The following is a 15,108-nucleotide window of genomic DNA, read 5'->3' as shown; positions in this document are numbered from 1 at the left end:
ATACATTTTAAAAAGGAAGGAACTAAGACACAGAAGTAATGCATCTTTATAAGCCCACTCAAAGAACCAGTCGTAGAACTGGGCTCAGGACAGGAGTCCTATTTTCAATCCCTTAGATTGAACCATTAGAACATACTTCTGCTTCCTAATTTATCACCTCTCAAAGATCAATACACATGAAGATTTTGATTAATCCCACACATATCCAAGTTTACAAACCACGTTTCCAGCTGCAAGCAGAACCACAGATGCTTGTGTACATGCTTTGTTTGCAAGCGACAACATTTCATGTTTCAGCTAATCCCTATAGAGTAATTCCATTAAGAAAAGGAGGACTTGTGGCACCTTAGAGACTAACCAATTTATTTGAGCATAAGCTTTCGTGAGCTACAGCTCACTTCATCACTTCACGCTCAAATAAATTGGTTAGTCTCTAAGATGCCACAAGTACTCCTTTTCTTTTTGCGAATACAGACTAACACGGCTGTCACTCTGAAACCAGTAATTCCATTAACACTCTAAATTTGTACGGTTTATATACCATATCAATGATACTCATCCTGTGGATCATGAAAAGAGATGCCAATCAGACTACTTATATCTCACCTTCCATAGAAGCAGATTTGCTTGAAAATGTGTCTTCTTGATACAATTGAGGATCAAACTATTTACATTGTTAATTCCCAAAGTGTCTTCTTTTAAAAGTGATGGGATCTAAATCCCATCTTTAGAACAACGTGAACCTGTGCAAAGGATTCTGAAACACCTCTGAGGAAGAAGAGAAGCAAGTGACTGAATACAGGAGGGCCTAGGTCACAATTTAAAAAAAAAAAAGAAAAAAAGTGTTAAGTACCTCCAGCTAATGTAATTATACATACCATGGCATGCAGTAGACATGCACACCCTACACAACATAATTCTAAACACTTTTTTTAAAAGGAGGATTAAATAGCCCCCCAACGAGATATTTGTGCAGCATGTACTTACATATATTTCACTGTGGTCAAAGCGCTTTTTTAGGTTGTTAATGAATGAATCTTCACTGAGAGGTTCTAAAAGGACCATATCTCCCACTCCAATCATGTTGTCTAGAAGTGACGTCTTCACCTCCATTTTGGCCATTTTCCTCTATTGGGAGAGAAAAAACAATTTGAGCACCATTAATTTGAAAGGGTCTATTTATTCACATTTATAGGAGCCATCCAGGAGTTTGGCTGAACATCATGCAGGAACATAAATACATCTAGTGTCATTTCTATTCAATGTTTTTCAAAATGTTATATTTTTAAATCTAGAAAGGTCAGAATTCACAACAATTCAAAGCAATGTGGACATAAAACAAAGGCACCCAAAACAGCCCACAAAGTCCTATGACACAGCCCTTGTTTGCTATATATCAGATATTGAGAGGCAATTCAAGCTAAAGATTCCAACAGGTCAGAACCCAAGATTCCTTTATTTTTTTTCATGGAAGATGAGCTAGAAACAAGTAAATGTTTTGATTTGCAGTTAATTCATATGGATATATTTCAAATTTAGGGCCCAATCCTGAAGTTCCTATGCAAGCAGATTTTCCAGAGACTTAATGAAGAGTTCCCACTTTTAAGTCAATTGTTTTTAAAACTGAAAATCAAAAACTGAATTGCAACTTATGCATACAATCCAGACTTTTTGATTACAATAAATATGTTCAAGTGTACGCAAACCCAACTTTCTACTGACTTTTAGAATGCCCAGACATTCATAAAAAGTCACTGCTTTTTATGGGCTTACTGTCCATATTCTAATTTGATTCAACTTTTCCCATCTTTACCTTCCCTCCACTACTCCAAACAATCTTTTAGATTCTTAAAAGTAAAACCACTTATTTGACTTAAGTCGGACAAGAAAGCTATTCTAAACTATACATTGCATTTCCCATGTTTTTGGCTTTATTAATAGAATCTTTCCTTAGTATTCACAACATAATAGTCTGGATTGTCTACCACCCAATCACTGTAGAACTATAGCTTTACTGTTCTTTGTCAAATAATTAATTTTCTTAACAACTCCTTTCAACTGGAGTGCAGACACTCAACAATTTACTTCCAACTTCATTTGCTGAAACCATAGATAATTTCCTGAACAGATCTTTTCAATTCAAATAGAAAATAAATGGCTCCGAAACTATGGGCATGTCTACAAAGAAAGAAAAACCCACAACTGGCCCATGCCAGCCGACTCAGGCTCACAGGGCTTGGGATGCGGGACTGTTTCACTGCCATGTAGACTTCAGCTAGAGCCTGAGTTGTGGGACCCTTCTATCCCGTAGTCCGAGCCCCACAAGTCCAAGTCAGCTGGCAGAGGACAGCTACAGGTTTTTCTTTGCTATGTAGACATACTCTAAACTTCCCTTAATAGGGACAGGAGAAAATTGAGGAACAGGGTCAAGCTGAGGAATTCATCTTCACATGTAAACGTTTTTACAACAAAATTAAATAATTTATCATAGACTGCATTGTAAATGCTGAACTACGGATAGGTGAACAGCCTTGCGACATCACAAACTCAAGTAAGTTTTGCGATTATTGTACAGCCATGCAAATTTATAACAGTAGAATGAACAGTCATACTAATGAGCAGTGACCAGTCAGTAATAAGTATCTGGACTGTCATCTTCTGTCGATTCCTCCACAACGAATTCTAGTTTTGTGTTATTTTTTCTTGTTTTCTTATGAAAACTCGTTTAAATAAAGTTTCTGCAGGGGATTAGTAGTTTATATGGTCAGTGGTAAGCAAACTGTTTGCATATTTACTACTATCACATTTACATGATTTCCCATAAAAAATAATCTGAAACTATTCAGTCCAGACTAACCCTTTACCTCCTATTTGCATCTATGACCACCGCATAATTATGCACTATTTGATTTTTGAGTTGTAGTTCAGATATCCCTCAAATCATCAACCCAGACTCAAGGCATGTTTGATGTTATTCCAAGTTCAACCAAGAAAACTTGCAGCTCCACCGGAAGTTAACAGAAGTAATAGTTACAAGACTCCCAACCTTAACCAAACCTGGGAATCTTCGAAATTCACATGGATATGTGAAAGCTGTCTCATATTCATGCTGGACTGTGGTAGACAACTGTTGGTAGGTCAGTCTTGCTAAACAAACAAGAGAGCATTTCCTTGCATATTGGAGAAAGCCATTTCATCAAAATCTTGGTTTAGTCCTAAAAAAACCTTAGCTCCTGAATTAGTGTAAAAAGTATATTAAAATGCCCCCCAAAAAGTCATGCCATAGATATGACCTAGATTTGTAAATCTTTTCCACTCATCCCCATCAAACTACTTTTTAGAAACCACTGGTCTGACTTTAAATTGTATATTTACTCTCCATGGAATTTTTCTCTGCAACTAATGTTCAACTATTTTGTATGAGCTGTTATTAAAAAAAAAAAAGTCCTCCTCGAATATGTAATTTATTAAATATTGAGTCAGTACCAAAAAAAAATTCAGCTAGCAGAAAACCCTAATATGGTCAACTGTAACCTAAAATTTAAGTCTAGCCAGTAGATCTCATTTACCACTCGGAAATTACAAACCACCTACCATGCTAAACGCATCATTGCTATGGAATTTCAAGACCAGGAGTACACAAGCCGTTAAGCCTATTCATATACTGCTCAACTAAGAGGCACTTACAAAAGGAGGGCATCAAGTCACCAGTCCCAGTATCCAAAGCAAGAACAGTGCATGACTTACAGAGATCAGTCCACTGATAGTATTTGAGAAAGAAGTGAATAAACCTTGTGAACTCCTAAGACTTTTTTGCAGTAATCTAGCATCATAGTATCATTGGTCATTTCTATCAGCTTTAGAACAGGAAGATATTACTGACCTAGAGAGTAAAACTGGGACAATATGCTGGCTACACAGTGTGATTCAACAATTTTTTTCTAAATCAATCTCCGTAATTTAAAGGACATGTTTGAAGGCCAAACGTTAGCCTTACATTGAAAGTGATATGATCCAAAAATATTCTACAATCCAAATGGTTTAAGCCACCATTTTCAGATCCTATCGGCAATCCTTACTCTGGCACAGTTGTCACAACGGAGGATTTAAGCAAGCTTGCAGGATGGATTTAGTTTAGAAAGAGGACAGAGAAGAAGCAACTGGAAAAGGATTTTCAGTATACAGATATTGTTAAGAAGAACCAACAATAATGCAAAACACACATTAAACAATTAGACTTATGCTAATAGAATAGAATGGTGGGGAAGAGGCATTAAAACAGAATCATTAAGGTTTGTAAAGCAGTTTGAAAGCGCATGGTGCACTGTAAATGCCAAGTATTATTATTGCTAAAGAAAGAGGACTTTGGAGAAATACTAAGAGTCAACGCTATATATCAGTAGAAAACTAGAAGTCCTCTGTTGCACTGGTAAGGGAATAAGTTTCAGCCAAGACATTCATAAATGGATCTGTAAACTTTGGAGCTCAAATCCATGTTAATCTAATTAAATTGCCTCGTTTTTAAAGGTGCTGAGCACCCAGCAGCTCCCATCAACCTGAAATAGAGCTAATGTGTTCTCAAAGTCACCCAACTTCCTAAATAGAGACTTATTTTTGAAAGTTTTTGCCCTTCAACTATAAAGCAATGGTACCCTTCTGGAATGGATTAGGTAAAGCTAATGTTGCCAAGCTTAAAAACAAAACCTCACTGCCACTAGCCAGCATTAGCCAGTGCTGTGGATGGCACTTATAAAAACAAAACAGGCAAGTTGGTTAAATGTCAGATGTGTTAAAATTATGTTTTACTTTTTTATATAAACACAAGAATGACTTTTGCTTTGGTTATTTCTCTATGCAAATTACTGACCTGAGAAAGATTCATAGAGGTACTGAAATTGTGTAGTATTAAGATGGTAGAAAAGCTTAATAAATATAACCTAAATAGAAATGGCAAACCCCAGATTTACCTAACCCATTTACAGCTGTATCAAGCTTGTTTGGATACACTGTATGAAACAGAGTTGTGTAAAGTTTACAGTTGTAAATTATTAAGTTTTAGTACAACAAGAAGTTGGCTCAGAACAAAACACTTACACTCTGCTAATCAGATTTTTCCCCAAATATTTTCTGAACTCTCCCACACCCACTTGCTAGTTCCCTCCCCTATTAATCTTCCTCATCATCCCCAGAGTATACTCCATCTCCATCCCACAATACCATCCCTGTTCTCTTCCTATTCACTGGCAGCTTCCTCCTTCCTCACTCTTCCTCCTGGCCCTGTTCCCACTTAACTTGCACAGATTTCAATGAATTTTACATTACAAAAAAGCATGTTCAATTGTCTAGAATCTTGTCTATATTAGATAAAAACATGCTGCAACAAGCCAAGGAAAACCTTGGGCTTGCAATACTAGTTCAATGTTTTGTGTCCACACGCTGTTGTGATGCAAGGTGTTTTCCACCCACTGCTTTTATCTAGTCATTACAATGCCTGGGATAACTTTATTCGTGTCTAGCTGGAACACTGCACTTAACAAAGATTCTCTCCTGTCCCCACGCAGTCTAGGAAAGAAGCCATAAAGCTTTGCAGTCTAGCATTGGCTTCTAGTGCCCCATCCAATGACTCCTCCTCTATGTTCAACTTACTCTCTACTCCCTTTATGCTCCTGTTCTTCTCTCATAGACCACTCTTATTAGATCAGAGTCTTCCCTTCCATTGCAATAAATTCCATTTGCTTGGTCAATACAGACATATTTGTTCCCTGAACCCTAATCTGAGTGTTAGCACAGATTTTCGCTTAAAAATAAAAAAAATAAGAACGGCCATACTGGGTCAGACCAAAAGTCCACCTAGCCCAGTATTCTGTCTTCCAACAGTGGCCAATGCCAGGTGCCACAGAAGGAATGAACAGAACAGGTAATCATCAAGTGATCTATTCCCTATCACCCATTCCCAACTTCTGGCATACAGGGGCTAGGGACACCATCCCTGCCCATCCTGGCTAATAGCCAGTGATGGGCCTATCCTCCATGAACTTACCTAGTTATTTTTTTAATCCTGTTGTAGTCTTGGCCTTCACAACATCCTCTGGCAAAGAGTTCCACAGACTAACTGTGCGTTGTGTGAAGAAAATATTTCGTTTTGTTTTAAACCTGCTGCCCATTCATTTCATTTGGTGATCCCTAGTTCTTGGGTATGAGGAGTAAACAACACGTTCTTATTTACTTTTGCCACACCAGACATACTTGTATGGACCTCTATCATATCCCCAATTAGTCATCTCTTTTCCAAGCCGAAAAGTCCCAGTCTTACTAATCTCTCCTCATATGGAAGCTGTTCCATACCCCTAATCATTTTTGTTGCCCTTTACTGTACCTTTTCCAATTCCAATATATCTTTTCTGAGATGGGGCAACCAGATCTGCATGCAGTATTCAAGATGTGGGTGTACCACTTCAGAATAGGAATCTTGTCAAACTTTAACTTCCAACCAGCTCACAGTAACAGAACTGGCAGATAACTGAGGAACAGCATGAAACTTACATGTATGATCAAATCCTGCATTCTAGTTTTCATGTTACTGTGCTGAGCAGCCAGGAAATGGATCTGAAACGGTTTTGTTCTGCATTCTGAAGCTTAATTTATATTTTTTAACATTGAGGAAGGGGGCATTTTAAAACCCAAAAAAATATTTTTCCTATTTTTGAAAGTAAGATGGGTGAGGCCCAAAGTCACCCACCCATAAGGGTGTCAATTCATAAAAATTGTGATGGACATTACCATAATTTTGCATATTTAGACAACCACCAATAATCAATTAATACAAATTCCTTATCAAAACAAAGACTATTTTATAATCTAGACAACACTGTGCATTAAGACTTCAAGTGCAAAATTTAAGATCGGATACACTTCACAAGACTTACAGTAAGTTTACACATAGATGAACAGTCTTAAAATACTTAAAATAATAAATGATAGACCATTTCACAAGCATTTTTAGGAACCAACTAAAGGAACTGCAGCAGAACTGAACGTTTTAATGAGCGCCAAATAATACTGTAAAAAGAAGCCCAACCCAACAAAAGAGGCTAAAGCCAAGCAAAACGCGTACAGTTAAAGTCACTCACCCCTCTTCAAAGGAGGAAGTATAATACTATTTGTATTAAGGACTCCCATACATAATGACACTGCCAGAGCTTTCCTATGCCATCCAAAAATATGATGTAATAATCAAGCATTGCACATCTACAGGAAGCTGGTGACAATTAATATACCTCTTCACTTATTGCTAGGGCCCTACCAAATTCACAGTCCATTTTGGTCAATTTCACTGCTGGGGAAGGAGGGTGGTTAAAATTAGTCAATTTCATGTTTTCAGACATTTACATGGGAAATTTTAGTATTGTTACCCTAGGGGTCCCAACGGCGGTCAGGGTCACAAGGCTATTGCAGGGGAGTCTGGGGACTGCCACCCTCATTTCTGCCCTGCGGCTGGCAGGGACGTTGCCTTCAAAGCTGGGCAGCCAAAGAGGAAGGTTGCTGGCTGAGCACCCAGCTCTAAAGCCAGCTCCACCACCACCAGCAGCACAGAAGTGAGGGGTGGAGGTGGGTTACCATATGCCTGGTTTACCCAGCAGTCTCCCACCTGACAGCTGGAGCCACAGCCACGTCGCGGGGGAAGGAGGGGGGCGCGATAGCTGGAGCTGCCTCTGTGAGGGGTGGGGAGAAGAGCACGCATAACAGCTGAAGCCGCAGAGCTTCCTGCAGCTGGGAGATATCCTGGAGGTGTGTCTGACCCGGCCCTGCAGGGGAAAAGGAAGTCTTGTTCCTCCTCACCCTTGCGGACTAGCAGCAGGAGCCCTGTGCAGGGTAAGAGCCCCTGGCTGGATGCCAGATTTCACTAGGGAGATTACATTTCACGGTCTGGGACACATTTTTCACACCTGTGAATTTGGTAGGGCCCTACCTATTGCACAGCAGCTATTATTGGCAGGGTATATCAGTTAATTGTTTTCCTCCTCGACTGCTGCTGCAGTGAAAGAGGACATTGTAGTGCCTCAGTACCCAAAGCTCTCCTGACAGCGTATGTAGCGCTGGACTCAAGCACACCTGCAGTTTCAGGATAGTTAAAAAAAGTAGTCCTTGCCATCAAGTCTACTCTCTATAGAAAACATTTGTGAAATTAAAGGCCAAGTTATCAGCGACACCAACAACTTGAAATCTAGGACGAGTTAGAAGTAGCTTTAGGTACCATACCTGGCCCTCAGCCTCCCTGTCAGTTTTTGTGATTTTGCAATCCCACTTACATATGTTTCATTTCCCTGTCACTGCATAATAGACCCACACAAATAAAGTAAACTTTCTGACCACATTCAGGAAACAGTGAAAATGACTAGATACACAATGCTGCCAAATGGACACAAGTGAAACTGAGAAATGGGGAAAATGCTAATCTTTTTTTGTCAGAGTAATTTTGTGGCACATCTGACAAAAGCAGGCAAAAAAAAATTCAGAAAGAATCAGGATTTGGAAGTTGATGATGTTCCTTTATACAAAAAAACCACATGCCACTGCCCTCAAGCTGATGCACAGAATACATACATACAGGAAAGAGAGCATGCTGATCGGGAAACAGCCCCTGTTGGGCACAGTGACGACAATCTAGATTCGTGGCACACTCACTGACTAAGAAAACTACGGTGCTCTGTTCACCCAACATCAGAGCACTCAGCATCCAGCATGTAACAAACTGCTGATTCTAACCCAGGAAAACATTAGCAAGGGTTGTTGACTCCCCAGCTCTTCAGTCTTTGGGACAGAGCAGGGCACAGTGGAGCAGCAGCATTGTGGATGTAACCTTTCAGGGAGAGAGCCTATAGCCTCCTGCTTCTCCCAAGACTGTTCAAAGATGCTGAGATGTGGCAATGAAAGGGCTGAAGAAAAGAGCAGGGGAGGGACGACAACTGCCAAACAGCAAGAGGACTTTGGAGCCCAGTGACTTCCTGCTGGAAGGAGAGTAGGTTCAAAACCCTCTGACAGGTATGTTGTAGACCAGGGATCAGCAACCTCCGGCACATGGCCCACCAGGGTAAGTCCCCTGGCGGGCCGGGCCAGTTTGTTCACCTGCCCCGTCCGCGGGTTCGGCCGATCGCGGCTCCCACTCGCCGCGGTTCACCGCTCCAGGCCAACGCGGGCTGCAGGAAGCAGGGGCCAGCACATCCCTCGGCCATGCTGCTTCCTGCAGCTCCCATTGGCCTGGAGCGGTGAACTGCGGCCAATGGGGGCTGCAGGAAGCGGCATGGGCCGAGGGATGTGCTGGCCCCTGCTTCCTGCAGCTCCCATTGGCCTGGAGCGGTGAACTGCGGCCAATGGGGGCTGCAGGAAGCGGCATGGGCCGAGGGATGTGCTGGCCCCTGCTTCCTGCAGCCCGCATTGGCATGGAGCGGCGAACCGCGGCCAGTGGGAGCCGCGATCGGCCAAACCCGCAGACGCGGCAGGTAAACGAACTGGCCGGGCCTGCCAGGGGGCTTACCCTCACAGGCCACATGCCAAAGGTTGCCAATCCCTGTTGTAGACCAAGGATATTATACAAGTTAAAACACTTCTTTTGGTCCTGTACACTGCCTTAAGCTTTGGCCAACAGATGACCATTTTATGAACACCTTTTTCCCCCATCAGGCAATAGTTTACTGCAGTTACACTCTGAACCAGTCAATATTTGCCATTTTAAAGAAGTTTGCAATTTTGGCTTTGTTTTAAAATTAAACAATGCTTGTTATGTCTTATCTAGAATTGAAAAGACACTTCTAAAACTTTGCTCAATGTTTTGTTAGTTTTCAGTAAGCGTCAAACATTCAGAGGACTTCACAGATTCCTCAACTAGTTAACCACAAACGGGTTCAGTAAATTATGAAAGCTAAACAAGAGATAGTGAGGTATATTTATTTATATTAAGAGTGAGGGAATGTTTTTATTAAGAGTCAATTAAACAGCAACAATTTCTAATGCTTAGCAATGTTTGTGTCAGCATAAAGACAAAACACTCACCCCACTCATCCAAAAATATTGCCACAACAGAAAAGGCAACAACAGCTGTTGGCTGGTACTATGAGATTCTCCACGTTTCTCAAGTGGTAGAAAAGTTATGCAATATTATATTGAGGAAGTATGTTTTAATTTGTGTATGCATTAAAATGAAGTCATGAAAGGGGACAGAGAACAATTGCACAGGGAAACAATCTCAATTCCCAGCTACTGAGAATCCAGTGTCACAACATTAGTGGTCAGTTGCCATAAGAATTCTATAGCAAAAGACACACTAAATCGGGTTAGTGTTCTGTTATTTTCTTTGTTAGGCCTGTCCTGTAGTAGGTGACTTCTGGGAACTCTTCTGGCTCTATCAATCTGTTTCTTCACTTCCGCAGGTGGGTATTGTAGTTGTAAGAATGCTTGATAGAGATCTTGTAGGTGTTTGTCTCTATGTCTGAGGGGTTGGAGCAAATGCGGTTGTATCGCAGAGCTTGGCTGTAGACAATGGATCGTGTGGTGTGGTCAGGGTGAAAGCTGGAGGCATGTAGGTAGGAATAGCCGTCAGTAGGTTTCCGGTATAGGGTGGTGTTTATGTGACCATCGTTTATTAGCACTGTAGTGTCCAGGAAGTGGATCAAAGAAAATAACAGAACGCCACTAGCCGTCACCTTCAGCCCCCAACTAAAACCCCTCCAACGCATTATTAAGGATCTACAACCTATCCTGAAGGATGACCCAACACTCTCACAAATCTTGGGAGACAGGCCAGTCCTTGCCTACAGACAGCCCCCCAACCTGAAGCAAATATTCACCAGCAACCACATACCACACAACAGAACCACTAACCCAGGAACCTATCCTTGCAACAAAGCCCGTTGCCAACTGTGCCCACGTATCTATTCAGGGGACACCATCACAGGGCCTAGTAACATCAGCCACACTATCAGAGGCTCGTTCACCTGCACATCCACCAATGTGATATATGCCATCATGTGCCAGCAATGCCCCTCTGCCATGTACATTGGTCAAACTGGACAGTCTCTACGTAAAAGAATAAATGGACACAAATCAGATGTCAAGAATTACAACATTCATAAACCAGTCGGAGAACACTTCAATCTCTCTGGTCACGCGATTACAGACATGAAAGTTGCGATATTACAACAAAAAACTTCCAAACCAGACTCCAGTGAGAGACTGTTGAAATGGAATTCACTTGCAAATTGGATACAATTAACTTAGGCTTGAATAGAGACTGGGAGTGGCTAAGTCATTATGCAAGGTAACCTATTTCCCCTTGTTTTTTCCTACCCCCCCCCCCAGACGTTCTTGTTAAACCCTGGATTTGTGCTGGAAATGGCCCACCTTGATTATCATACACATTGTAAGGAGAGTGATCACTTTAGATAAGCTATTACCAGCAGGTGAGTGGGGTGGGGCGAGAGAAAACCTTTTGTAGTGGTAAACACCCATTTTTTCATGCTTTGTGTGTATAAAAAGATCTTCTATACTTTCCACAGTATGCATCCAATGAAGTGAGCTGTAGCTCATGAAAGCTTATGCTCAAATAAATTGGTTAGTCTCTAAGATGCCACAAGTACTCCTTTTCTTTTTGCGAATACAGACTAACACGGCTATTACTCTGAAACCTATATTTTTCAAGATATTTAAGACCTATTCACTTGCAAAACAATTGATAGTAGCTCAGGTAAATTCCATAACTAGAAGTATTTAACTAAACTCTCTTAAAGTTCACTATCCTATGTGCTTGAAGTACCCTGCAACCCCTCTTCTGTCCACCTTCGGGGTTTCAAAGCTCTCAAGGTGCATCAGAAATGGGCTGCCTCCTGCACATCTTACAAAAACACAGAAGCCCAATTTAAAGTAGTCCCCTACACATTTTGGAAGGTAAATGAAAGATGAGTAACAGCTGTACTATGTAAGTTATGGAGTCACTATGTGCAAAACACAATTTATCATCATTTGAAGAACGCTTTACAAGAATAATGAAAGAACAATGCAAAATGTATGGACAGTATGCATTTTTCAGAGGCTCGTAACTTGCTCTAATCAAAACTAGTTTTCTTCTCAGTGCAAGTAATTTCCATGTCAAACTTCAACTTTTAACCCATTTTAATCACAGAGCTGTTCAAAATTGCATATGTTTTTCTGAGTGAAAAATATACTTTCTATTCATAGCAGAACTATTGTATTCCAAGTTTTAGAAAGTTCTAAGTAAATGAAAAGAGGAGATTAGACTGAAAACTGCTATGCAACCTTGACTATAATCAGTGATGGCTACTTATACTACCATTCTTTCAGAGCCACAGAGAAAATTACTCTGCAGACCATTAAAGACTCACAGCAGCCCTTTAACTGAAAAACAAATCTCTATAGCCTGAAAAAAATTATATGGCACTGATTAAGTAATTTGCAGGCTTACATGTGCTTGTGGTTTGTCATATACATGAGAGGCCAATTAAAATATATATTACTGACCACAGGTCTGCAATTATGAGGAGTAATATTACCTTCCCAGTTGCTAAGGAACTGAATCATCCTTTTAAGTAGTTTAAATTTTATAGGGACTGAACATATTGGGAGTTTAGAAAAACTAGACTTCAGAGAGAAGTGTATTGGTTATTTTACTGAAAATGTACGTCACTCATTGACTTTAATGAGGATTAAAACTTAACATCTTTGAGGTGATTCAGGTTATCGTAATTTTTTATTTAGAATTTTAAAGTACATTGGATAAATAACTCCTACTCCATTTAACTTGTGACGGCAGACTCCCCAAGAGAGTTGTATGTTCTCAGGGATTGCCCCTGGGTGCTTTATTGATATCTTTTTGTGATATAAACATGTTGAGAAAAATCACAAGATGTTTTGTATTTAACCACAAAAGGCAAAGGCCATGAGAGTTATATGTACTAAACAAAGGTTTTTTTCCCTCCTGCTCTTAACTGACTGAATATTAATTGAGTGCTTAATGGTAAACAATGCTATTTACATTTGTCCTATGCTTCTCTCTGATATCTGTTATATTGATTAATATTAAAATGGATTCTCCTTATAATAAGATTACTTTTTTGGTCTAGATAAAGCACTTTCATTTTATTCTCCTGTATGTGTAATTTTTCAAATTACTTGCAATATTTATTATATGTACACAATATCTAGTTACCACCAGTTACTATATTAGGTTGTTGGTCCATTTCCTAATTCAGTGGTTTGTATCTTTACTTTAAAAGAGATCTCTGCTGGTTACTCTGGCTTGGGAGGCTTTGAGGAGGATGCTTGCTACTGAAATATCAGCCTGACAGCCCTTTTTCAGCACCTATTAAAAGGAAGTCTTAAAATATCAAAGATGTTTTAGGCTCTGCTTACACTCTGGGTAAATTCCATTTAAGTTTTGAATTATACCAATAGATTTAAAAGATTGTAGGTGTGGTGTAACCTTTTTTTGCAACAGCTTATTCTGAACCCGGAATATAGTTTTTCTATTTTAAGTTACCCCAAAAAGCAAACGTGAGTGCATTGGTTACTTTCCCTCTTCCCCTTCCCATTTTCTGTATAGCTGGGAACAGCTCCCTAGTAATGGGCTCAATCCTGCTCCATGGACCAGGGCAAAATTCCCACTGACTTCTTTAGGAGCAGAAGCCATTCCACAGAGAATATTTACTTTTAAACTTTCTTTAGCCATATTTTAACTGTAGAATTTTGTAAACATTCTAATCTCCAGTAAATAAACTTGACATCAATTTTAAAAAAAAAAAAAAAGTGTGTGCATTTTTAATCCTACATTGTTAGAAGCAACACCTCAGACTGGAAAAACATTAAAAGAATATTTCTCTTTTTTTAATGATAGCAGTTTGTTTTCTTTGTGCACTTAAATGCATTTTTAAAAAATAGAACCACTTCACTGTAGTCTCAGTCAATTTGTTTATGTGGGTCTCTCCACTTAGAAAGAGTCAAAAATAAATCCTTTTAGAGAATAGCAAAATGAGATTGTAAAACTACATTAGGGACAGATGTCAAACCTAAAACTAACTTTAAAATACGTGTTTTTTTAAAATCACAGACTAGATATTTGGTTGACAGTGCCATTTGAACTACGCAAACTTTTTAGGCCAGACAGGTATTTAGTATAGAACATTAAACACCTGGAAGACAGTCAGTTAAGAAAATACAAATACTAGTTTTTACTACTATTGGTTGTATAGCTGAATTTCAGTACAGAGGGGATGCCCTTTTAACTAGTTACCTTAATCTTTCAAACTGCTCTTAAATTTAGTGCTAATTTTTTATTCATGCTTGATTCAAAGGTTATGTTTGCATAACTGTTGAAGAACAGAGCCACATACACCAAGCTAGGAAACTTTTGTTTATTTTAGGTGTCATAACTTTGGCCTGCTAGCAGGCCAGAGTTCATGTTCAAAGACCCACCAACAGCAGATCCCGGCACATTATTATATATTAATGGCCAGTCTTCACCACACACAGTCAACACATTTTTTCCAAGTGAGGCCTCCCTCCTTTGGGAGACATATTACATTCAACATGAAGCTATATGCTTCACTTACACTCCTACAATAATAAAAATTAATACTTTTACTTCCTTTTACAAACACACAGAGAGCAAATCATTCCTTTATCCATTCAGTGCTAACTGCACACCTCTGTGCAACACGGGACAGCTGGAATTATAAGTTTCTATTTGCCACAGAACAACAGTGACAGGTCACTCAAGGTAGGTCCTTATATGATAAAAGTGTATTACAGTCAGTGGCAATCTTGCTGTCAAATCCATGAATGCTGTTTTGAAACATTTACTCTTCTGTCAAGCGCTAAGTAGATGACAACAGTCAAAGACATCTGAGGAATGTGAATGAAGATGACAAAAAAAAAAAAAAAAAAGACAGGCCACAGCTGTAATAAACATCCAAACACTGAAGCCATCTGGGGATGGGAGGGAAGGATACCACAAGCATAAACCTCACGCTGCTTAATACCTTCAGTGTACCAATAGATCAAGCTTTTCTCCCCATTGGACACCAAGCTAACCAAATTACT

At 39.7% G+C, this 15,108-nt stretch overlaps 1 protein-coding gene across 4 annotated transcripts in view; it reads right to left on the bottom strand.

Moving 5' to 3' along the window:
• The window catches only part of MYO1B (myosin IB), a 179,711-nt gene that overhangs the window by 149,862 nt on the left and 14,741 nt on the right, over window positions 1-15,108 (bottom strand). For all 4 annotated transcript variants that reach the window (XM_037912508.2, XM_037912505.2, XM_037912507.2 and 1 more), the window contains exon 2: window positions 988-1,128. In XM_037912508.2, coding sequence (XP_037768436.1) covers window positions 988-1,122 — 135 coding nt within the window. In that variant the 5' untranslated portion in view covers window positions 1,123-1,128. The remainder of the gene's footprint in view (window positions 1-987; window positions 1,129-15,108) is intronic.

The sequence above is a fragment of the Chelonia mydas genome, chromosome 11 (assembly GCF_015237465.2).
Source record: "Chelonia mydas isolate rCheMyd1 chromosome 11, rCheMyd1.pri.v2, whole genome shotgun sequence".
Lineage (NCBI taxonomy): Eukaryota > Metazoa > Chordata > Testudines > Cheloniidae > Chelonia > Chelonia mydas.
The sequence above is the reverse complement of the archived record's forward strand: the minus strand, read 5'-3'. Positions and strand labels throughout refer to the sequence as shown.